Genomic DNA, 24,231 nt, shown 5'->3' with positions numbered 1-24,231 from the left:
ATAAAATCATGAGTGGACTAGGAAAGATAAATGTAAAGCAGTGTTTTACAAAGACAAGAGGATACTCCATGCAGTTAGTAAGTAGCACATTCAAAACAAATAGGAGAAAATTCTTTTTCACTTAATGCACAATTGAGCTGTGGAATTCATTGCCAGAGAATGTGGTTAAGAAAATTAGCATAGCGAGGTTTAAAAAAGGTTTAGACAAGCTCCTGGAGAAAAAGTCCAGAAATTGTTATCAACCAAGTATACTTAGAGAATAGCCACTGCTTCTCAATGTGTGATAGCAGCATGGGAACTATTTACTGGTTGGGATCTTGCCAGGTACCTGTGAGCTGGATTGACCACTAATGGAAGCAGGAATTGGGCTTGATGCACCCTCAGACTCACCCAGTATGGAAATGTTTGTGTTCTTATGTTCCGTATCTTCCCTAGTCAGGTTTCATTTGGGGTCTGGTGGCAGGATGGCATATATTTTGCTGCTACAGCTGCTGTTTTTTCTTTATACAATGAGATTATAGAGAGTTTCTCCTGCTCATTGTATAAAGTATAAATCTGAGCTCCCAGTCTTCCCTCCTGGGCCTGTGCTCCTGGAGAACTATTCTCAGTGCTAGAGGATACCACATCATCCTGAGGGCAGGTCCTAGCTCCAGGATTGCTTCCTTCCTCATCAGCTGATGCTCTCCTTCCAGGTATAATGTATGAATCTGAGCTCCCAGTCTGCCAGTCCCAATATTCCTCTCCAAAATCCAACCATTTCTGGACTGCTTCATCACCAGCCAATTGCAACACCCACGCCCTAAGACTACACTTCCCACAATTCCCAGCCTCGACTTCCCCTTCCTCTTACTTGCTCTTCTTGCTTTCTGCTCGCTCTCTTCCTTCCTCCTCTACCTTCAGCCATTAAGGGAGAAGCTGATGATTGAGAAGGGGCAGGAGAATGGCTGCAGGGCTTTCTGCTCAGCAGGTAGGAGGGGGGCAGGGGATGCAGCCTGGGACTGATCCCATCCCCCACCCCAGGGACAGTGCAGGGAGGGAGCCAGGGCTGGAAATCCTGCTCTGGAGAAGGGGCAGGAGAATGGCTGCAGGGCTTTCTGCTCAGCAGGTAGGAGGGGGGCAGGGGATGCAGCCTGGGACTGATCCCATCCCCCACCCCAGGGACCGTGCAGGGAGGGAGCCGGGGCTGGAAATCCTGCTCTGGAGAAGGGGCAGGAGAATGGCTGCAGGGCTTTCTGCTCAGCAGGTAGGAGGGGGGCAGGGGATGCAGCCTGGGACTGATCCCATCCCCCCACCCCAGGGATCGTGCAGGGAGGGAGCCGGGGCTGGAAATCCTGCTCTGGAGAAGGGGCAGGAGAATGGCTGCAGGGCTTTCTGCTCAGCAGGTAGGAGGGGGGCAGGGGATGCAGCCTGGGACTGATCCCATCCCCCACCCCTGGGACCGTGCAGGGAGGGAGCCGGGGCTGGAAATCCTGCTCTGGAGAAGGGGCAGGAGAATGGCTGCAGGGCTTTCTGCTCAGCAGGTAGGAGGGGGGCAGGGGATGCAGCCTGGGACTGATCCCATCCCCCCACCCCAGGGATCGTGCAGGGAGGGAGCCGGGGCTGGAAATCCTGCTCTGGAGAAGGGGCAGGAGAATGGCTGCAGGGCTTTCTGCTCAGCAGGTAGGAGGGGGGCAGGGGATGCAGCCTGGGACTGTTCCCATCCCCCCAGCCTCTCACTGAATCCATTCTTTGGGCTCCTTATTCTCTGCATCCGCTCAGGCTCTTCTTCCTGCTTCTCCCCCTCATACAGCAGCAGCAGCTCCTCCTGCTTAAGGACCCTCTCAGTTTCTGCTTCCTGTGATTTCTTTACCTTCCCCCTCTGCCTCCTCCTCTCACCTTTGCCTTTTTACACTGAGACTTTGATGCTCCCAAGGGCTTGTCTGAGTACTTTTCTAGTTCCCTTTACAAAACTGGAGATAGGAATTTCTCCCCCTGCTCTCCTGTGAAACTTTGGGTTGCTCATAACTCATTATTTGTAGAAAATTTAGCTGGTGGAGATGCTCTGGGTAGGGTAAAATTTAGCTGGAGAGACTTGATATTCAGTGCTGCCTGGGTAAAGTTAGTCTGATTGGAGAAATCCCTGTCCTGTAGTAACCCAGATAACTTTCCCTGGGTGTAGTTTGTTCTTTATTTTATTTTTTGTAGGCCAGAAAGGAGAAAAGTGCAAGGGGGTAACTTGCTGGTGCAGTGGTTACTACCCTTAACCTGTAGCCTTTATACTGTTGATGCAACTTTCCTGGATGTACCCAGATCATTCCAGACCAGTGGGTTTATACCTCCCTACCAGTAGATGGAGGCAGACAACAAACCCTTGAGGCACTGCTACATAACCGAGAGTGCCACCTGCAGTCCCTCCGTATTCTCTGGTAGAGGTGCAAACCTGCAGTCCTGACTGATCTGGAAGTTTGAGAAGTGCTGCAGCTCCCCGAGGTGACAGGTTCCGGTGGCCAGGCCATCCCTTGGGTCGAGCTGGGCGAATGGGGGGTTAGTTACTCCTGGCTGTTTCTGGGGCTCCTGATAGCCAGGGGACTGGCTCACTCTCTGTGCCCTGAGGTCCCCTCCTGCCCGCTGCTGCACTCATCAGGGAAGTATCCCCCCTGGGGATTTTTGCTTCTTTCTCTTTGTGAGTGAAACTAATTAAAAAAAAAAAGAAAAGAAAAGCCTGAATTTGCTTCTGCGGAGGCTGTGGAGAGCTCCGGCCTGGGAATATTTTCTGTAGACCTGTGTTTTGTGCACCCTGCCTGCCCGTCTAGGCCTTTCTCCCACGCTCAGACAGTTACTCCATGGCTGTGCTTCCGGGTGGCTCGGCTTCCATGTAGTGAAGCCCACTTCAGTCAGCAGCGCGTCTGCTTAGCGGAAAGATTGAGTTTTTGCCGTGATGGCAGAAAAACTGCGGGCAGCAGCCTGTGAGACCTGGTCCACCTGCCTGAGTTCCCCCTCCCTGTGCACAGGTTGGGCCTTCGGGGGGAGGGGTTCTCCTCCAAGGGGCCTCCCAATCAGGGTGGGGGTAGCCTGCGGCAGGGGTCAACGGGGAGTATTCCCCTCCTCCCGCGGGAGATTGCTGCGACGCTGAATCCCTTACTCCTCCTTCCCCTGCAGTGCAGGGATGCAGTGAAGATCGGGAGGAAGGGAAGCAGTCTCCATCCTGTAGCCCTGAGCGGGCCTTGGTGGGTCCTGGACGCTTTTCACCGGAGTTTATTTTGCTGATGCATGATTCCTTCCTTGTTCGGAAGGCAGGTGCTCAGAGAACCAGGGAGAGGTCCCCTGGGTCATCCAAGAGACCACCCTCGGGGTCTGCAGGCTCTCTGGGTCTTGTAGTCAAGCGTCACGGTTCACAGGACTCTCGTCTGGACCCTGTCCCCAGGGATCTGGAGGACTCGGTGGACCCGGATATTGATCTGAGTCCTGGCCCTGATGCCACCAAGGATGATCCAGATTCTGTGGATGCTTCCGGGGCAGATGGTGATGACAGTCATGTAGTTTGCCTATTTAAAAAGGAGGAGTTGGAAAGGAGTGATGTCATCGGAGTGGATGGCTGACTGATTCGGGGCTCCTGCTCCAGACATCCTATAATCCACGAAAATCTCCCTCATCTGCTCCTCAAAGCAAACAAAAAGAACACCACAATGGGATCAACAGCCCCCGATGTCAAAACGAAGAAAATCAACTGATTTACGTAAATTCCCTTACAAGAAACAGTAATTGTTGGAATCAATGGACCCATCTAAAATGGCGGCGCTAGAAGAGGGTACGCCTCCGATATTGCAATCCGAAGAACAACCTCCATTTGAAGACTTGCCGACTAGATTGGAAATGAAATGCTGGTTCGCTGAACTCTGGCAAGATTTACAGGAAAATAAGAGATATTATGGAATCTATAGATGAGATTAGGGACGAGAGGGCCAAAAATGGCTGCCACATTTTTGAGGTGGAAAAAAAAATGGAAGCCCTATCTGAAGATATAAAAATGGCCCAGGATGAACGCCAAAATCTGCAAAAATAAATAGATTCTCTATCTGACAAGCTAGAGGATCTTGAAAACCAGTCACGCCGGCAGAATCTTCAGTTTCGCGGAGTACCCAAAATGCCAGAACATCAGGACTGTAAGATTATAATTGAGAAAATTAGTATCATGCTGCTGGAAGCACAGGAACCATCAGCGCCTGAGATCCAAAGGGCAATCAAAATAGACAGAGCTCACCGGGCCTTGGGTGCTCGCCAAAATAATCGCCCTCGGGACATAATAGTGCGATACCATGACTACTACATCAAAGACAGCATAGCCACAGTCGCCAGGAAACAAGCAACGTGGAACTGGGAAGTACATAAAATCATGATTTTTGTGGACCTGGCACCAGTTACCATCCGCAAGCGCCAAGATTTGAAAACTATAACTGAAACCTTGAGAAAGGACAATGTCAGATACAGATGGCTATTTCCTTTTGGGCTAGGATTCACCCTGAAAGCAGCTACTATAATGATAATGGGGAAATTTCTCCCATGACTCTCTGGGACTGTCTTAAAAGTAGTGCTTAGGGGGCTTTTGATAGCCAGGACAACGCATGTAAAAAAAGAGAAGAATGCAGAAAAAGAACTAAAGCATCAGATTAGCCATCTACAAGCGCAACACAAACGTACAGGTTCCACTAAAATTATAAGATTAAAACTGTGCAGGAAGGTGCTGTTACACAGGATTTGAGGCTACCATTATTGCAAGGAATACCATCGGATGGCGGGAAGACCGTCCTCGATGGCAGAGAATATCAAAGGGAGGACGAAGACTGCAGCGCAATCCAGAACATGAGACAACATCAATAATACTGCAGCGGCATGGTTTACCACGCTGAATCCATAAGAGTGGGGGACAAAATATGCAACAGCATGGCAATGCTGGCAATCAAAACTCAGAAGACACAGCTAGAGCTGACAGAGAACAATTAAGGGTAATAATCGCTATTAGTGGGAGATTGCAGAACATGATTTAACAGAGAAATTTTGCATGGAGGATGTTTGGGGAAGGGGTGGTTAGGGGGCCAAGTGTGGGATGGCTGATTCCTCTCTAGCAACGGCAAACAGTTCCCTCAGTGGGGATCTGATTGCAAGGGGTGTATGGTTAAAAGGGGTTGCCTTGATGGGATTCTTCGAAACACAGAGTATTGGAATAACTGCAGGCGATCACATTAATAGGGACAATTTGCTAGTATTACCATCTCATAGCCCTTATGATATTGGCAGACATCAGAATTTAGCGGTCACAAATTCCAGAAGGGAAGTTTCTTCTGTAGCAATAAGGGGTGAAGGTATGCAATATAAATTGCTGACCTAAATATGCTATCCCTTAATGTAAAGGGACTTAATTCTTATAGAAGGCGCCAATTTTTGTTGTTTGACTTACGCCAACAACACACGTCCATAGCTTATATCCAGGAATCACATTTAAAACTTGGACATGAACACACAATGAAAAATGCCTTATTCCCACACCAGTATTGGGCTGCATGCACGAAACAGTAAATATGCAGGAGTGGGAATACTCATACACAACGGTATAATATTTGAAGAAATGGCATGTGTTTGTGATCCAGAGGGCAGATATATCCTTGTAGTAATCAATATAAGAGGAGCAATATACACCTTGCTCAATATTTATGCCCCTAATAGTAGCCAAGGATCTTTCTTGAACACTTTGGAACACACAATAGAATCTCATGCTGCAGGGTGTCTAATTATAGGTGACGATTTCAACTTGACTTTAAATCCACATCTTGACAATTCAAGGGGACATGGGGCCACTTCGGGCAGGGACAGAAAGATCTTTAAAAGCGTTTCTCAATAAGTATGGTCTCCCTGGACTCCTGGAGAGTGCACAACCGCACCTCTAGGAACTATACATACTTTTCAAGGGCACATCAATCCTACTCTAGAATTAATTTTATCCACTGGAAAAAAGATCACCATAAATAGTGTAGTTAATCCCTACATAGATTGCATCACATGGTCGGACCATGCCCCTATAGGATTCACATTAAAATTAAGCCACTACGATAGAGGAACACAATATTGGAAACTTAATGAAAGCCTACTTGAGGACGAAATCTTCAGTGGCACTTAAGGATATTTCGGAATACATAGCACAAAATAATAATGGGGAAATTTCCCCCATGACTCTCTGGGACTGCCTAAAAGCAGTGCTTAGGGGGCTTTTGGTAGCCAGGGCAACGCATGTAAAAAAAGAGAAGAATGCAGAAAAAGAACAATTAAAGCATCAGATTAGCCATCTAGAAGCGCAACACAAACGTACAGGCTCCACTAAAATTTTGGCACGTCTAGATCAATGTAGGCGACAATTAGAAGGACTAGAGGTGGCTGCGATTGCACACCGCTTAGAATTATTAAAACAAGTTCATTATGAAGGAGGCAACAAGGCTGGGAAACGATTAGCATGCAAATTAAAGGCTCAGATGTCCATAAAAAATAAACTTAAAATTAAAGATGAGCAGGGTAAATTGTTAACAACCAATAGCGATATTAGACATCAATTTCTACGATTTTACAAGGATCTTTATGCTACTGATACTGCTATAAACAACAAGCAGATCCAACAATACTTACTCACTGCTCTTCTACCATCTCACGCACAACAAGAAATGTTAGATAAAAAAAATTAACGGAGCTGAGGTAACCTGGGCCACCAAAAGTTTAAAAATGGGTAAATCGCTAGGCTTAGATGGCTTCATGGCTACATTTTATAAAAAATACATATATTTACTGATACCTCTCTTAGTCCGAGTATTTAACTCATTGAGGACCACAGGGTCAATTTCTTCTGCTTCCAATACAGCGGGCATAACCATACTGGCCAAACCGGGGAGGGATCCCACGATTTGTGGCTCATTTATTTATTTATTTATTTATAATTTTTATATACCAAAATTCTTGTAGGGATACAAATCAATCCGGTTTACATAAAACAAGGATGCCAAAGGGCTTAAGGAAAGCCAAGGTTTACATGTAACAATTTAAACAGAACGATTCCATAGAACAATGAGGTGGTAACTCTCCTTGGGTTTTAAAGAGATTGGCTCATAGGCCAATCTCTTTAATAAACTTAGATATGAAAATTTAGCAAAGATACTAGCCAACAGATTAAACTCCATTTTACCAGGCTTGGTACACCCTGATCAGTCAGGTTTCATTCCAGGCCGAATGGCGTCAGATAATGTCTGCAAAATGGTAAACTCCATTTGGTGGTCCAAACACAGAGATGTGCCCAGCCTTTTGCTGGCGGTTGATGCAGAAAAGGCCTTTGACTTTGTTCATTGGCCCTTTCTATTCCAAAGCTTAAAGGCCATAAAGATGGAAGACTATTTCATTGGCTTGATTCAGAAACTTTATGAATCACCTTTGGCCTGTTTAAAAGTGAACAGGGGTTATTCACATACTTTCCCAATAGGAAGAGGCACGAGACAGGGCTGCCCTCTATCTCCTCTTCTTTTTGTACTTTTTCTGGAACCATTTACACATCGGATCATGCTATAAGAGAAAAAAAAACCATTGCATGCAGATTTTCAAGATCCATAACCAAAGGATAAAGCTAATTGAGATGGATGACTCTGTCATCAGTGGCAAAACTGCAAAAGGAAAGAGTGAAGTGAATAACAAATCTCAACTAAAGTCTCATAAGGAGTCCAGGAAAAGCAATAACCTTAAAGAGAGAACCTGGAAAGCTATGACCACAAATGCTCATAGTTTGGGAAATAAAATCTCAGATCTGCAGGCCCTAATGACAGAGGCACATTTGGACATTGTTGCTATCACAGAAACATGGTTCACAGAATCTCATGATTGGGATACAGCAATACCAGGCTACAACTTGTTAAGGAAGGACAGAGTGGATAGAAAAGGGTGTGGTGTGGCTCTTTATGTCAGAAACAATATCCAAGCATCTGAGCTGCAAGGAAGTTGGGGCAATGAAGAAGCACTATGGGTCGACCTAAAAAAAGATGACGGAGCGTCCATTTATATTGGAGTGGTTTACAGGCCTCCAAACCAAAAGGAAGAGCTGGACAGAGACCTGGTTGAAGACATCCTTAAGATAGGAAAGAAGGGAGAAGTGGTGATCGTTGGTGACTTTAATATGCCAGATGTAGACTGGAAAATCCCATCTGCAGAACCTAAAAATAGTAGAGCGATAGTGGATGCCATGCAAGTAACCTTGTTCAAACAAATGGTAATTGAACCCACTAGAGAAGGAACTTTACTCAACTTAGTGCTCACTAATGGAGATAAAGTCTCTGATGTCCAGGTGGGCGCCCACCTCAGCACCAGTGATCATCAAACAGTATGGTTTAATATCACTAAAAGAATATGGAAAAGAAGCACAAAGACCCGAGTTTTACAGTTCAAAAACACGGACTTTGAAGAAATGGGGAAATACCTAGAGGAAGAACTAAAAGGCTGGGAGAACGAGAGAGATGTGGATCAGCAGTGGACCAATCTAAAAGGAGCAATTACCAAGGCAACTACTCTATATGTTAGAAGTGTAAAGAAAAGCAAAAGAAAAATGAAACCTATCTGGTTCTCAAAGGAGGTGGCTGACAAAATTAAGGCTAAAAGAACAGCATCAAGAAATATAAAAGATCCCAAAGGGAGGAGCACAAAGAACAATATTTGATTCAACTGAGGGAGACAAAGAAATTAATCAAGTCGGAAAAAAGTCAAGCGGAAGAGAGGATTGCCAAGGAGATAAAGAATGGTAACAAAACATTTTTCAGATACATCAGTGAAAAGAGAAAAGTTCCAAGTGGTATAGTGAAATTGAAAGGTGGAAATGATCAATGCGTGGAGAGAGACGAAGAAATGGCAGATATATTAAATGAATACTTCAGTTCTGTGTTCACTAAAGAAGACCCTGGAGAAGGACCATCTCTACACAACAAGAAACTGGAAGGAAGTGGAACAGATGAAAACCCTTTTACAGTAGAAAATGTATGGGACGAGCTAAAGAATCTGAAAGTGGACAAAGCCATGGGACCTGATGGGATTCATCCAAGGATACTGAGGGAGCTCAGAGATGTGCTGGCGGGTCCGATGTGTGACCTGTTCAATAGATCCCTAGAAACGGGAGTGGTGCCGAGTGATTGGAGAAGAGCGGTGGTGGTCCCGCTTCACAAGAGTGGGAACAGAGAGGAGGCTGGTAACTACAGACCGGTTAGCCTCACTTCGGTGGTGGGAAAAGTAATGGAGTCACTGTTGAAAGTGAGAATAGTGAACTATCTACAGTCCGGAGAATTACTGGACCTGAGGCAGCATGGTTTCACCAGGGGAAGATCCTGTCAGACAAATCTGATTGACTTTTTTGACTGGGTAACCAAGGAATTGGATCAAGGAAGAGCGCTCGATGTCATCTACTTAGATTTCAGCAAAGCTTTTGATACGGTTCCGCATAGGAGACTGGTGAATAAAACGAGAAGCTTAGGAGTGAGTGCCAAGTTGGTGACCTGGATTGCAAACTGGTTGACGGACAGAAGACAATGTGTGATGGTAAATGGAACTTTCTCTGAAGAGAGAGCAGTTTTAAGTGGTGTACCGCAAGGATCGGTGTTGGGACCGGTCCTGTTCAATATCTTTGTGAGTGACATTGCTGTCGGGATAGAAGGTAAGATTTGTCTTTTTACGGATGACACTAAGATCTGCAACAGAGTGGACACACCGGAAGGAGTGGAGAGAATGAGACGGGATTTAAGGAAACTGGAAGAGTGGTCGAAGATATGGCAGCTGAGATTCAATGCCAAGAAGTGCAAAGTCATGCATATGGGGAGTGGAAATCCGAATGAACTGTATTCGATGGGGGGGAAAGGCTGATGTGCACGGAGCAGGAGAGAGACCTTGGGGTTATAGTGTCTAATGATATGAAGTCTGCGAAACAATGCGACAAGGCGATAGCAAAAGCCAGAAGAATGCTGGGCTGCATAGAGAGAGGAATATCGAGTAAGAAAAGGGAAGTGATTTATCCCCTTGTACAGGTCCTTGGTGAGGCCTCACCTGGAGTACTGTGTTCAGTTCTGGAGACCGTATCTTCAAAGAGACAGAGACAAGATGGAAGCGGTACAGAGAAGGGCGACCAGAAAGGTGGAGGGTCTTCATCGGATGTCATACGAGGAGAGATTGAAGAATCTAAATATGTACACCCTGGAGGAAAGGAGGAGCAGGGGTGATATGATCCAAAGACAATGACAAACCTTTTCCGTCAGAAAAAAATCAGCAGAACCAGAGGTCACGAGCTGAGGCTCCAAGGAGGAAGACTAAGAACCAATGTCAGGAAGTATTTCTTCACGGAGAGAGGGGTGGATGCCTGGAATGCCCTTCCGGAGGAAGTGGTGAAGTCCAAAACTGTGAAGCACTTCAAAGGGGCGTGGGATAAACACTGTGGATCCATCAGGTCTAGAGGTCGCGTATAAAGAGCAGGCAGCAAAACACTGCACGGAGCGGCAGTAGCCACAGAGGCATTCACGGAGCGGGATGCCAGTGGCCAGTGATTGGTGTTCCACCTTCAAGGAGCGGAAGGATGGAGGGCTGCCATCTCCCAATTAAAAAAAAGAAAAAAAAAACAAACAAAAAAAAAACCAGGGATGGGTTCATGGGCTATAGGTATTACCAATTATTAGGCTTTTCAATATTTGATGATAGTTAATGTGACTTTCAAGGCATACTTCACTTTCAATGCATATCCAGCATAGCTCCCTGCTTCAACGGCAGGGGAGAAGAAAACTTAATACTTCATGCATATCCAGCATTGCTCTCTGCTTCAACGGCAGAGAGCTATGCTGCCGCTTACCAACTAATCAAACTTAATATTTCACTTGGAAGCAGCTCCATCACTGCTCTCTACATTAATAGTGGGGGTGAAAGGGAAATAGAACCTAAGGTTACTGAGAGACAAGAGAAACAGATAAGTATGAGAAAAAAGAAATGTGAAGTTTGCTGGGCAGACTGGATTGGTCTTCTTCTGCCGTCATTTCTATGTTTCTAGGTATAGTTACACAATGTTAGGTTCCATATTAGGTGCTACAGCACAAGAAAGAGATCTAGGCGTCATACTGGATAACACATTGAAATCGTCGGTTCAGTGTGCTGCCACAGTCAAAAAAGCAAACAGAATGTTGTGAATTATTAGGAAGGGAATGGTGAATAAAACAGAAAATGTCATAATGCCTCTGTATCGTTCCAAGGTGAGACCCCACCTTGAATATGGTGTACAATTCTGGTTGCCGCATCTCAAAAAGATATAATTGCGATGGAGAAGATACAGAGAAGGGCGAACAAAATAAGGGGAATGGAACAGCTCCCCTATGAAGAAAGACTAAAGAGGTTAGGACGTTTCAGCTTGGAGAAGAGACGGATGAGGGGGGTTATGATAGAGGTGTTTAAAATCATGAGAGGTCTAGAATGGGTAGATGTGAATGGTTATTTAGTCTTTCAGATAATAGAAAGATTAGGGGGCACTCCATGAAGTTAGAATGTGACACATTTAAAACTAATCGGAGAAAGTTCTTCACTCAACGCACAATTCAACTCTGGAATTTGTTGTCAGAGGACATGGTTAGTTCAGTTAGTATAGCTGTGTTTAAAAAAGGATTGGATAAGTTCTTGGAGGAGAAGTCCATTATCTGCTATTAATTAAGTTGACTTAGAAAATAGCCACTGCTATTACTAGCAATGGTAACATGGAATAGACTTAGTTTTTGGGTACTTGCCAGGTTTCTTATGGCCTGGATTGGCCACTGTTGGAAACAGGATGCCGGGCTTGATGGACCCTTGGTCTGACCCAGTATGGCATGTTCTTATATTCTTATCAGACACAATGACAAGATAGCTGGCATACAGGTGGGAGACTTTTCTTCCAAATTAACACTTTTTGCATATGATATTCTCTTCACTATAACAGATCCTCTTCATTCTCTGCCAGCTACCAGTCAAGAGATAACTGATTTCAGTCAAGTCTCTGGTTTTAAAATAAACTGGGACAAGTCGGAACTTCTTAATATCTCAGCCCCGGTTGACATGGTAGAGTGACTCAAACAGAATCACCCCTTTCGATGGGCTAAATCAAAGATTAAGAACCTGGGTATCTATATTGGCAATAAGGATGACTTGTTCCAATTAAACTATCCACTGCTAATGGAAAAAATCTACAAGAATCTTGAAGAGAGGGACTGCTACCACATATCCTGGGTGGTCAGAATTGCGGCACTCAAAATGAACATCCTACCAAGGATCCTATACTTATTTCAAACCCTTCCCATTGCACTCCCGTCCAAATTGCTAGAAAAATGGCAGAAGAGCATCCTTAAATTTATTTGGAAAGGAAAACATCCGAGAGTGGCGAAAAAACTATTATTCCTCCCGAAAACACAGGGTGGTATGGCTGTACCTAATCTCCACTATTATGCCGCAGCACAACGTAAAGCAGTGGCAGATTGGCATAAGAGAAGCAAACAACCATTGTGGGTGAAATTGGAACAGGCCATTGTGGGTGCCAAGCCCCTTAATGCCATGTTGTGGCAGCCTGAACAAGCTTGGCATTTAGTAACAACTATTCCCGCAACTGTACAGACCACTTACAACATTTGGACTCGTTGGAAAAAGCTACTAGGGGGAATAATTACCAAAGCACCCATCCTATTCTACAACAATCTAGTTAAACCCGGTCAACACGCGGCGGCTTTTCGAAATTGGCAAACCAGGGGAATATTCAAACTAGAACACATATGGGAACCTGGAGGATTCTGCCCAGCAGAGAGGTATTCTCCTACTTGCAGATTAGACATTTTTTCATTAGCAGGGCAACAGAAGTGGATTTGGCTCAAAGTCTCTCGGACTTTGAAATTATATGTAGACAAGCAGATAAGTCGGAAAAACGTATCTCTAAACTCTACCATATCCTTATTGGAAGACCTAATTATAATTATACACACTTGAGGGCATGGGATCAAGACTTACCTGAGGTTTTTTCAGAGGTAGTATGGGCAGAAATTTTTCAAAATATTGGCAAGGGACTTATAGCTGCAGGGCACACAGAGAATGGGTATAAATTACTGTATCGTTGGCATATCTCGCTAGACAAATTGCATCATATGTTTCCAAAGATGTCTAAACAGTGCTGGAAATTATGCAGAGACACGGGCTCCTTTCTACATATGTGGCTGAAGTATCCTAAGATTCAAAAGGTATGGTCTCAGGTCTCTGACTGGATGGGGGAAATACTCCAAGTCTCAATTAAAATGACAGCGCCACAAGCTCTCCCTACATATGAGCACTGAAGGGGAAAAGAGGGAGAATTTGAGATTCATTAAATTTTGGAGTGATAGCTACCAGATGTGCCCTTGCCAAATTATGGAAACATAGTGCTGTTCCTTCATTACAAGACATACAAGCAAGGGTTCATAACATTTAAAACCTGGGGAAAATTACTGCGTATAAGCAAAAGAGTATACAGGGATTTATAAAGATTTGGGCGCCTTATGAACAATGGACTTTAAAATCAGCTACATAGACATGCCAGTATTATAGCCATGGTTAACGAAGCTAAATACTAGGTTTTGTTGGTTTCAAATTGTTGAGAGTGATCATCTAGCAAATTTAAATCCTATAGGCTAACCTTGGGGGGGGGGAGGGATGAAGGGGGGAAGGTTTAGCTCAGAATACTTTAGCTAAACAATAGATGGTTCATAAATAAGTGTTGAACTACATTTTCTGTTTGTAACAGTTTAATTATTGATTGTTCAACAAGTTAACACAAAAAGGTCAAAAGCGGAATTCCCTGTACGTACCCAGATCAGGCAAAAACCAACAAGGGGACAACCTTATATCGTGGAAGGATTTTATTGTTGAATTTTATTTTCTAGAGCCCGACTCCGGCCGAGTTTCGCCAATTAAGGCTGCATCAGGGGCTCATGTTGCTTCAGATGTAATTAGCGATTTGGTTTGCGGATTTTTGAATTCTAAAGAAAATTTTGGAACTAGTCATATTTTCCAACTTGGGATATAGACAACTGAATACCTGGACTAACACACTTCGTTCTTTGAAGCAGTGTGAGTCGTCTGTATGACTAAGGATTTTGTTTGCTACTTTTTTACTACATGAAAGATTGTTGATGTAGTTATATAACCATCTGAAGCAACATGAGCCCCTGATGCAGCCTTAATTGGCGAAACTCGGCCGGAGTCGGACTCTAGAAAATAAAATTCAGCAATAAAATCCTTTCACGATATAAGGTTGTCCCCTTGTTGTTTTTTGCCTTGGCTACGTGGGACCGCCTTCCGATTTGTTTTATTGGACGTATCTGGATCAGTCCAGACAGTGGGGTTATGTCCCCCTTCCAGCAGATGGAGTCAGAGAGAAACTTGAAAGGAGCCCCTATATAAGCAGGTGCACCCTCTGCGTCCCTCCAGTATTCCTCTGACTCCAGCAGATGCAAGGTGTAGAACCTGCGGTCCTCTTCTTTCTTATTTCTGGTTTTAGAACACTAGCTTTCTTCTTTCTTGTTGGCTTTTGTTCTCCTTTTGGTTGGATCAAGTTGTATTAAAAAAAAAAAAAGATTCAGGCTGAAGGAAGTTAGTCAGTGTCCTCAGTGCCGGGACACTAGCAGACTTGCAGGCAGAACTGGTTACCTACAGGCTGATACAGTACAGTGCGCTCCAACGGAGCCCTTGGATGCGCGTTTTCCCTTACCCCTTATTCAGTAAGGGGCGGAAAATGCGCGTTCAACCCGCGGCACCTAATAGCGCCCTCAACATGCAAATGTAGATGGCCCTATTAGGTATTCCCGCGCGATACAGAAAGTAAAATGTGCAGCCAAGCCGCACATTTTACTTTAAGAAACTAGCGCCTACCCAAAGGTAGGCGCTAGTTTCTGCTGGCACCGGGAAAGTGCACAGAAAAGCAGTAAAAACTGCTTTTCTGTGCACTTTCCCGTGCACTTTCCCGTGCACTTTCTGTGCACGGTCCCGAAGAGTAAAAAAAAAAAAAAGAAAAAAAAAATTTAAATGGGCCCGCGGCTGTCGGGTCGAAAACCGGACGCTCAATTTTGCCGGCGTCCGGTTTCCGAACCCGTGGCTGTCAGCGGGCTCGAAAACCAACGCCGGCAAAATTGAGCGTCGGCTGTCAAACCCGCTGACAGCCGCCGCTCCGGGTCAAAAGGAGGCGCTAGGGACGCGCTAGTGTCCCTAGCGCCTCCTTTTGCCCATTTCTACCACACTACCTAATTTGCATACTGAATCACGCACACCGAGTGGCCAGTGCGTGCGCCGGGAGAGCAGGCGATCGTCCGCTCTTCCGCGTTTTTACTGAATCGGCCTGCTATTTTGTTCCTGTTTTTGCTGTTCAGGGTAAGTTCTGTATGTTTTTATTCTCAGGTCTGAATGTTTTTCAGTCACTTTCTGGGGTGATAGTTGGTGGTCCAACCTCTCCCCCTTCTCCCAACAACACGCCGCCCTGAGAAGCTGTTTGCCTCGGGGCAGCGCAAGCAGAGAGGCGACATTCCTCTGCTAAACAAAAAAAAAAACAGATGACAATGGAGCTTTTTCAAGTCTGAGTTTGAGCTGAGGTTTATTCCCGCTCTAGACTGCCTTCGGGGGTGTTTTCTGTTTTCTTGTCAGACAGCCTGCCTCCCTCCCCCCATGCCACGATTCTCGCAATGTGGAGCCTACGGAGAGCCCGGGTCGAGGCTCTCCAGAGAAGGCCTTTGCTCCAGGTGCCTCCCTGGTGGGGAGGATCCCTTGAGCCCTGCTACTCGATCGGGAGCGAGTTCGCAGTCGTGCCGGCCTCCCGGGGGGGGGGCAGCCCCGTTCCCGTCTAGCGCGGGAACGGCAGCCATTTTGGTTTCTGAAGTGGCTTCTCCAGCGCAGCTCGCTGGGGACTCAGAACTCGGATTTTCACCGTCTCCGCCTCTTCTCACCCCCGTTGACCCTCCAGATCTTTCTGCAGCCTTGGGGGCCTCATCGGGGGCTCCTCTCCTACATCAGAGTATGGAAAGTTTTTTTAGGCTTGGTGTGAGTCTATCAACTTGGATCCTCGTCTCGCTTCCATAGCTCAAATCCTGTCCTTTCTGCAGCAAGGTCTGGAAAAAGGTTTAGCCTACAATTCTCTCCGAGTGCAGGTGGCAGCCCTCGGGTCCCTCATTAGACATCTGGACGGGGGTCCCTTTGTCCTCTCATCCAGACATAGTTCGTTTCCTGAGGGGAGTCAAGCATGTGAAACCTCTGGTCCATGCTCTGTGTCCTTCTTGGAGCCTCAATTTAGTACACTGGGCCCTGACCAGTCCCCCTTTTTGAACCATTAAAGAGTGCTACGCTTAAGGATTTAACGCTCAAGACAGTCTTCCTGGTGGCCATTATGTCTGCCCACAGGATCTCGGAGTTTCAAGCCCTCTCCTGCAGGGAACCCTACCTCCGTTTCAGGGATTCCAGGGTTTCCTTGTCCACAGTTCCATCCTTCCTGCTGAAGGTGGTATCGTCGTTCCATGTAAATCACCTTCTCGCAGGAAGACTCCAGGGAGCTCGGCCGCCTTGATGTCAAACGCATGCTCATTCACTACTTGGAAGCGACCAAAGATTTCCGCTTATCGGGACCACCTATTCGTTCTCTGGAGTGGCCCAAAGAAGGGCAGCAAGGCTTCTAAAACCTCCATTGCTAGGTGGTTAAAGGACGCGATTGTCTCTGCATATGTGGGAACAGGCCGACCACCTCCAGCGGAGATTAAGGCTCATTCGCTTCGAGCTCATTCCGCTACCTGGGCAGAGAGACAGGCGGAATCGCCACAGGAGATCTGCCGTGCTGCTACCTGGAAGTCGCTACATACTTTTGCACGGCACTACCACTTAAATCTTCAATCACCGGGGTTTGGTTCTTTTGGCGAACAAGTCATTTGAGCAGGGCTTTCAAGGGGCCCACCCTACATAGGGAAGCTTTGGTACATCCCACTGTCTGGACTGATCCAGGTACGTATAGGGAAAAGAAAATGATTCCTTACCTACTAATTTTCGTTCCTGTAGTACCACAGATCAGTCCAGACGCCCTCCCTAAGATTATATGGGGTTGGGATCGTCTTTTAGCTATTTCATGAAATCCTTCTTTGAATAAACATACATAAGAACATAAGAAATTGCCATGCTGGGTCAGACCAAGGGTCCATCAAGCCCAGCATCCTGTTTCCAACAGAGGCCAAAACCAGGCCACAAGAACCTGGCAAGTAACCAAAAACTAAGAAGATCCCATGCTACTGATGCAATTAATAGCAGTGGCTATTCCCTAAGTAAACTTGATTAATAGCCATTAATGGACTTCTCCTCCAAGAACTTATCCAAACCTTTTTTGAACCCAGCTACACTAACTGCACTAACCACATCCTCTGGCAACAAATTCCAGAGCTTTATTGTGCGTTGACTGAAAGAATTTTCTCAGATTAGTCTTAAATGTGCTACTTGCTAACTTCATGGAATGCCCCCTAGTCCTTCTATTATTCGAAAGTGTAAATAACCGATTCACATCTACTCGTTCAAGACCTCTCATGATCTTAAAGACCTCTATCATATCCCCCCTCAGCCGTCTCTTCTCCAAGCTGAACAGCCCTAATCTCTTCAGCCTTTCCTCATAGGGGAGCTGTTCCATTCCCTTTATCATTTTGGTTGCCCTTCTTTGTACCTTCTCCATCGCAACTATATCTTTTTTGAGATGCGGCGACCAGAATTGTACACAGTATTCAAGGTGTGGTCTCACCATGGAGCGATACAGAGGCATTATGACATTTTCTGTTTTATTCACCATTCCCTTCCTAATAATTCCTAACATTGTTTGCTTTTTTGACAGCTGCAGCACACTGAGCCGGCGATTTTAAAGTATTATCCACTATGATGCCTAGATCTTTTTCCTGGGTGGTAGCTCCTAATATGGAACCTAACATCGTGTAACTACAGCAACGGTTATTTTTCCCTATATGCAACACCTTGCACTTGTCCACATTAAATTTCATTTGCCATTTGGATGCCCAATCTTCAAGTCTCACAAAGTCTTCCTGTAATGTATCACAGTCTGCTTGTGATTTAACTACTATGAATAATTTGTATCATCTGCAAATTTGATAACCTCACTCGTCATATTCCGTTCCAGATCATTTATATATATATTGAAAAGCACCGGTCCAAGTATAGATCCCTGAGGCACTCCACTGTTTACCCTTTTCCACTGAGAAAATTGACCATTTAATCCTACTCTCTGTTTCCTGTCTTTTAACCAGCTGTGTGTGCATCTATTCCTGACACTTAATGTTGCATGGTTCTATTTGCAAGTTCTTTTATTGTTCGTACAGTTCGCTTGTTTTTTCTACCGCTGTTCTATTTATTTATTTATCTATTAGTGGTTTTTATATACCGCTCATCGTTTGGAACATCTGATCGGTTTACATTGAAACAGCAAATTCAGTAACAGGCTTTACAAATAACTTATAGTAAAAACAAAAGTGGTAGAGGGACGGGGGAGGGAGAAGAACAAGGTGGAGGGATATTGGACGCAGTGGAGGGAGAAACGTGAACATTTCTATATTATGTACAAATATTTACAGCTTTCTTATGTCTAGTCGTAGCATTACAGTCTTCACAGACGTAGCATTGCAGTTTTCAGTGGAAATTAGAGGAGGAAGTGTAACCGTCTTAAAAAGTCAGAAAGGAGGCCCAGACAACTGATCCGTAAAGATAGACTTTTATTGCCAGCAAGATGCAGCTAAGACAATGGCTTAGTACAACTGCATGCCACTCCCCGTGGGGAGTAAACTTTTATACATTCTTTCAAGTAGGTGTAGCTTATAATCAAGTCATTGTTTTCGTCATTTAATTGACGTGATATGTTAGACATTTTATAGCATCTATCGTATTAATACAATACAAATTATTATTATAAAATGGTGGTGCGTTCCACTGAATGTCAGTACGTAACTACGTCACTACGTAATGCAAGCCATTGCGTTCCAAATGTTAGTACGTTCAATATGGCTGTGCGTTTCAATGCTGGCGCTGTTAATCAGAGGATTTCAGTTGTCTCATTCAACGATCGTCCATAAAATTGAACTCCTTCAGAAGAAGGGAGGGGATGCGATAGCAAAGGGGAGGGAACGTGTGAGAGGGAGGGATAGGGTTAGAGGAGGTGTAGAGTTACGTGAAGGCTTGTTTGAACAGCCAAGTTTTGAGGTTTTGTTTGAACTTTTTGTAGCATGGTTCTTGTCGTAGGGTGTGAGGCATTTTGTTCCAAAGGGAAGGGCCAGCAATAGACAGAGCTCGGTTCGCTGTGGATTTTAGTCTTGTCATTTTGTGGGAAGGGGTTTGGAGAGTAGCTGCATGTTGTTTTCTGGAGGGTCTAATGGGATTGTGGAAGTAGAGGTGCTCGTTGAACCAGTTCATGTCGCTGTTGTGAAGGGATTTATGGATGAGGGTGAGCGTTTTGTATCCGGGCGGAAATGGGCAGCCAGTGCAAGTGCATGAGGACAGGGGTGATATGTTCATTTTTGTCTACATTTGTAAGGATGCGGGCAGCAGCGTTTTGTAGAATTTGTAGGGGATGAATGGAGCTTTTTGGTAAACCTAGGAGAATGGCATTGCAATAATCAATTTTGGTTAGGATGATGGCCTGCAGTATGGTGCGGAAGTCACTCAGGTGTAGTAGGGGTTTGAGTTTTTTTAGTGTATGTAGTTTGAAGAAGCCTTCTCTTAGGGTGGAGTTGATGACGTTTTTTAGATTAAAGTGAGTGTCCAGATTCAGCCCAAGGCTGCGGACGTGAGTGGCGAAAGTTGGTGTAGTGTGGCTGATGGGTTGGGGGTTGTTGGTGATGGTGTAGGGGGAGATGGCAAGTAGTTCTGTTTTTGCTGTGTTGAGGGCAAGATAGTTGTCAGTAAGCAGGGAGTTGATGGTGGGGAGGGCTGATTCCCAGATCTTGAGGGCATTGGAGGGTGTGTCAGTGATAGGTATGAGAATCTGGATGTCGTCCGCATATATGAAATGCGGAAGGCCAAGGTTCGATAAGAGCCGGCAAAGGGGGAGGAGATATATATTAAATAGAGTGGATGAAAGAGAGGAGCCTTGGGGGGACTCCTTGTGCTAAGGTATATGATTTAGATTCATGATTACCAATTATTACCTTGTATTGACGGTTCCTGAGGAAGGATTGAAACCAGAGAAGGGCGGATCCTGTGACTCCGATTTCCTGAAGGCGTATGAGTAAGATGTTGTGTTGACAGTGTCGAAAGCAGAAGAAATATCGAGTAGTGCAAGGATGTATGATTGGCCTTTGTCTAGGGCTTTTAGGATGTAGTCGGTCATCGAGATGAGGAGGGTTTTCAGTACTATGAAGTTTCCGGAAGCCGTATTGAGAGGAATAGGATGTGGTTGTCATTCAGGTAGTCTGTTAATTGGCGGTTGACGATTTTCTCAAGGATTTTGGCTAGGAAAGGGAGGTTGGAAATGGGGCGAAAGTTGGCAGGTTCGGTGGAGTCAAGGGAGGGTTTTTTGAGGGTGGGTTTTACAATGGCTAGTTTTAGAGGGTTTGGGACATGTCCAAGCGATATGGATCTGTTGAGAATGAGGGAGATGGGTTTGGCAATTGTGCTTGAAATGGTGAGGAGATTTTTTTGTGGGGATGTTGTCGGACGGGTGTATAGCAGGTTTAATTTTCTTAAGGATGGACTCAATTTCCATTTCTGTGGTGTTTGAGAGGGATGTGAGGTTTGAGGTAGGTTTGAGCTGAGGGGAGTTGATGGTAGTGTTGGAGTAGATATCTGAAGTCTGGGTAGCATTGGAATTGCATGGAGGTATAGGGGCGGGGGTGTATTTGTGAAGTGGGGTTGTTTGGGTGGTAGGACGGGGTGGGGATACTTGGGGGGTAGTGCAGGGTGGGAGCAGGGGGAAACGTGACATAATGTTCTGGATTTTGTCATTGAAGTACAGAGCGAGCTTTTCGCAAGTGTCCTGGTTGTCGTTGTCTGGAGCAGAAGGGGTGTGTGATTTGGTTAGGCTAGCAGTGAATTCAAAGAGAGTGTGGGCATTGAATTGGTATTGGTGAATTCTTTGAACGTAGAAGTCCCTTTTTGTTCTATTGGTGGCCTCGATCTTTGCGCCAGCTTTTTTCACTTTTGCGAAGGGAGAGTTTCAAATTCTTTAGTTCCATAGTGTACCAGGGTTTCTTATTGTGCTTTGCTGGGTTGATGGTGCGGGATTGGGGGGGGCGGGGCAAAGTTGATCGGCTATTGTGAATGTGATGAGGTCGTGCCATGATGAGAGGGCAGTATCGGCATTAGTGAGATCTAGCCTGGGTAGTTCATTAGCAAAAGCTGGTATCAAGTCGTCGCTTTTGCATGGTTTGCGAAAGAAGATGGTTTTTTTGGGAGGGGTATTGTTAGTATTTTTTACAGTGCAAGTAGTTTCGATACGATAATGGTCTGACCAAGGGATGGGTGTGCATCTGGGAGGTTCGGAATGAATGAGGGCGTTGGTGAACATGAGGTCGAGGGTGTGACCTGCCTTGTGGGTGGGAGCTATGACAGTTTTCTGGAAGCCTAAAGCTGCCAAGGAGTTCATTAGGGTGATACAGGAGGCTGATGGAGGAGTAGAGTCAATATGGAGGTTGAAATCTCCAAGGATTATGGCTGGGTGGTTGATATTAATGTTTTTTGTGATGAATTCAATGATAGGAGAGGGGTTGTTTTCGAGGATCCCTGGAGGGGCATATATAAGGCATACTTGGAGATGGGGGGGTGTCCTAGATTTGAATAATCCAATTTATGGGGAGAGGGAGTAGGGTAGAGGGCTAATTGGAGGCTCTTGTTAGCTGCGAGCATAATGCCGCCTCCGTGTTTCTTGGGACGCGGAATGGAGAAAATGTCATATTGATCAGTGGGGAGTTGGTTAATCAGGACGGTGTCAGTGGACTTTAGCCATGTCTCTGTGATGGCGCAGATGTCAGGTCGGTCGTCAGAGAGGATGTCATTTAGTAAGACAGTTTTTTTTAATGATGGATTGTGCATTGAGGAGTAGTATGGCGAAGGTGGTGAGGCCGATGAGTTGGGTGAGTGGGGTGGTGATTAAGGGGATTAGGGATCTGTAGAGAAGTGGAGGCATGTGAGGCTTAGGAAGGGCGGAAGGATTGTGGTATTTAAGAATGGGGATCAGGTTGGGTTGCATGGTGGGTATGTGCTAGGAATGCATAATGAGGGGGGCAGAGAGGGCTGAGGGGGTGGGTTAGTGCAGTGGTGAAGGGTGGAGGGGGCAACGGAGGGGGTAAAATGTTGATGAGGGAGAGAGTAGTGAGAAGTATTGAGGGAAATGGGAGTACGGGGATAGAGAAGGGTTGGCCAGGCGAGAGGGGGTAAAGGGGAGGGGCTTTATTCAGGTTAATTCAGCAGGGGGAATAGCTGTAGGGAGAGAAGGCAGAGAGAGTACAGTTATTAGAGGAGGGGTGGGAGGGGAAGGGTGGAATGTAGGCTAATGGGTGAGTGGATACATTAAGAGTAGGGGGAGGATACTGGGGCTTTTGTTCCTTCAGAATCTGGGTTTGATGGCAGCCACCTTCGAGGTTGTCCCCTGGGTGTGAGAGCATGTGAGGCCTCTTCGAAGCACGTTGCTTTCTGGTGGAGTCTGCAAACTCAGGACTGCATGGTGAGGCTTAGTTTGCCATATCAAGGAGGGATTTTCCTGTGAAACGCTAGAAAGGTTAGTGCTTATGACAGATGCAAGCCTTCAAGGTTGGGAGGCTCACTGTCAGGAGTTGCTGGTGCAAGGTCGCTGGAACGCCAAGGATCATCAGTGGAGCATCAATAGGTTGGAAGCTCGTGCAGTTTGTCTGCCGTACTAAATGTCCATCCAGCGTTTAAAGAATCAGGTGGGCAGGATAACATCGGACAATGTGGCAACTGTGGATTTCATTCATTATCACTCTAGAACCAAACCTAACAATTGACAGAGGAGATAGATGTTGCTCTGCCATAGCGAGCACATCTTTTAGATAAATTAGTCTGCCACATTACTGGAAAGGGCAATGTAAGGGCCGTTTTGCTCAGAGTTCAGTCGAAGAAGGGATTCGAAAGTTGTTGGATCGATGCTCTTATTCAGGCATAGCTACGGATTGGGCCCAATGCCTGTGGTGTGCCAATCTGCAGTGGCTGCTGGTGGGCAGGCCTCTTAGGCTACTGCCCGGGAAGGATGTATGGCTGTAGGGACCCATTCTAAAGACAGTCCTGGTCAATTTTCTCTTAAAATTTGGCCCTTGAGAGGGCTCAAGTTATTGAAGCATGGTTATTCTGCTGCAGTATTTTCACTTTGCATCAGGCTAAAATAAAAAAAAATGTATGGGCTTATGTTAGAGTTGGGTGAATTTTCGAGGCCTTATGTGAGGACCGAGGTTCTCAGCCTCGCAAAGTGGAAATTGATTAATTTTGGAATTTTTCAGGACAGATTGCTTAAAGGCTTGGCTCTTAACTCCTTGACGGTTCAAGTGGTAGCACTCACCTGTTATAGGAGGTAAAGGAAGTTAAGCATCTTCGTCCTCCCTTGTAGCTACCTGTGTCCGAATGGTAACTTAATCTGATTGTGGATTCCTTTCGAGTCCTACCTTTTCAACTGCAACATAGCTTCTTCTTGAAGGTACTTACCTTGAAGACTTTTGTTCTAGGGGTATTCTGCTCAGCGCGTCGAGTTTCCAAGCTGCAGGCTTTTTCTTTCCGTGAGCTGTTCCTGAGACTCTGGTGGTGGTACAGCTTCGGACTCTACCTTTTTTTGGCCCAAAGTGGTTTCAGAATTTCATTTGACTCTGTTTACTTCCCTGGCCACACTGGAAAGGAGTACAGAGGAGAGTGAATATCGTCTCTTGCATGCTCTGGCTGTCAAGTGGCATCTGATGCAGTACTTGGAGGTTATTAATCATCTCAGTAAGTCTGCTCAACTGTGCTCCATGGCGGAGGTATAGAGGGTGAGCCAGTGGCACGGGCAACTATAGTCCGTTATTGGATTATGGAAGTAATCAGCGGTTGTCCTTACGCACCCTTCCAGTCATTCTGCTTGATCGTGTGGGCTCAGGAAGATGCCGGCCTTAGCATGGGCGATGTTGCTGGGTCCCTGGGCAGCTTTGATACATCCCACTGGTGTGGATTGGC

At 45.7% G+C, this 24,231-nt stretch overlaps 1 protein-coding gene across 1 annotated transcript in view; it reads left to right on the top strand.

The window, feature by feature from the left end:
* The first annotated feature begins 851 nt into the window (after positions 1-851).
* Positions 852-24,231, top strand: part of LOC115083579 (oocyte zinc finger protein XlCOF6-like) — a 396,491-nt gene continuing 373,111 nt past the window's right edge. Inside the window, exon 1 of the mRNA XM_029587488.1 lies at positions 852-967. Within this exon, the coding sequence (XP_029443348.1) occupies positions 941-967 (27 nt within the window). The 5' untranslated portion in view covers positions 852-940. The remainder of the gene's footprint in view (positions 968-24,231) is intronic.

The sequence above is a fragment of the Rhinatrema bivittatum genome, chromosome 2, assembly GCF_901001135.1.
Source record: "Rhinatrema bivittatum chromosome 2, aRhiBiv1.1, whole genome shotgun sequence".
Taxonomy (NCBI): Eukaryota; Metazoa; Chordata; class Amphibia; order Gymnophiona; family Rhinatrematidae; genus Rhinatrema; species Rhinatrema bivittatum.
The sequence above is the reverse complement of the archived record's forward strand: the minus strand, read 5'-3'. Positions and strand labels throughout refer to the sequence as shown.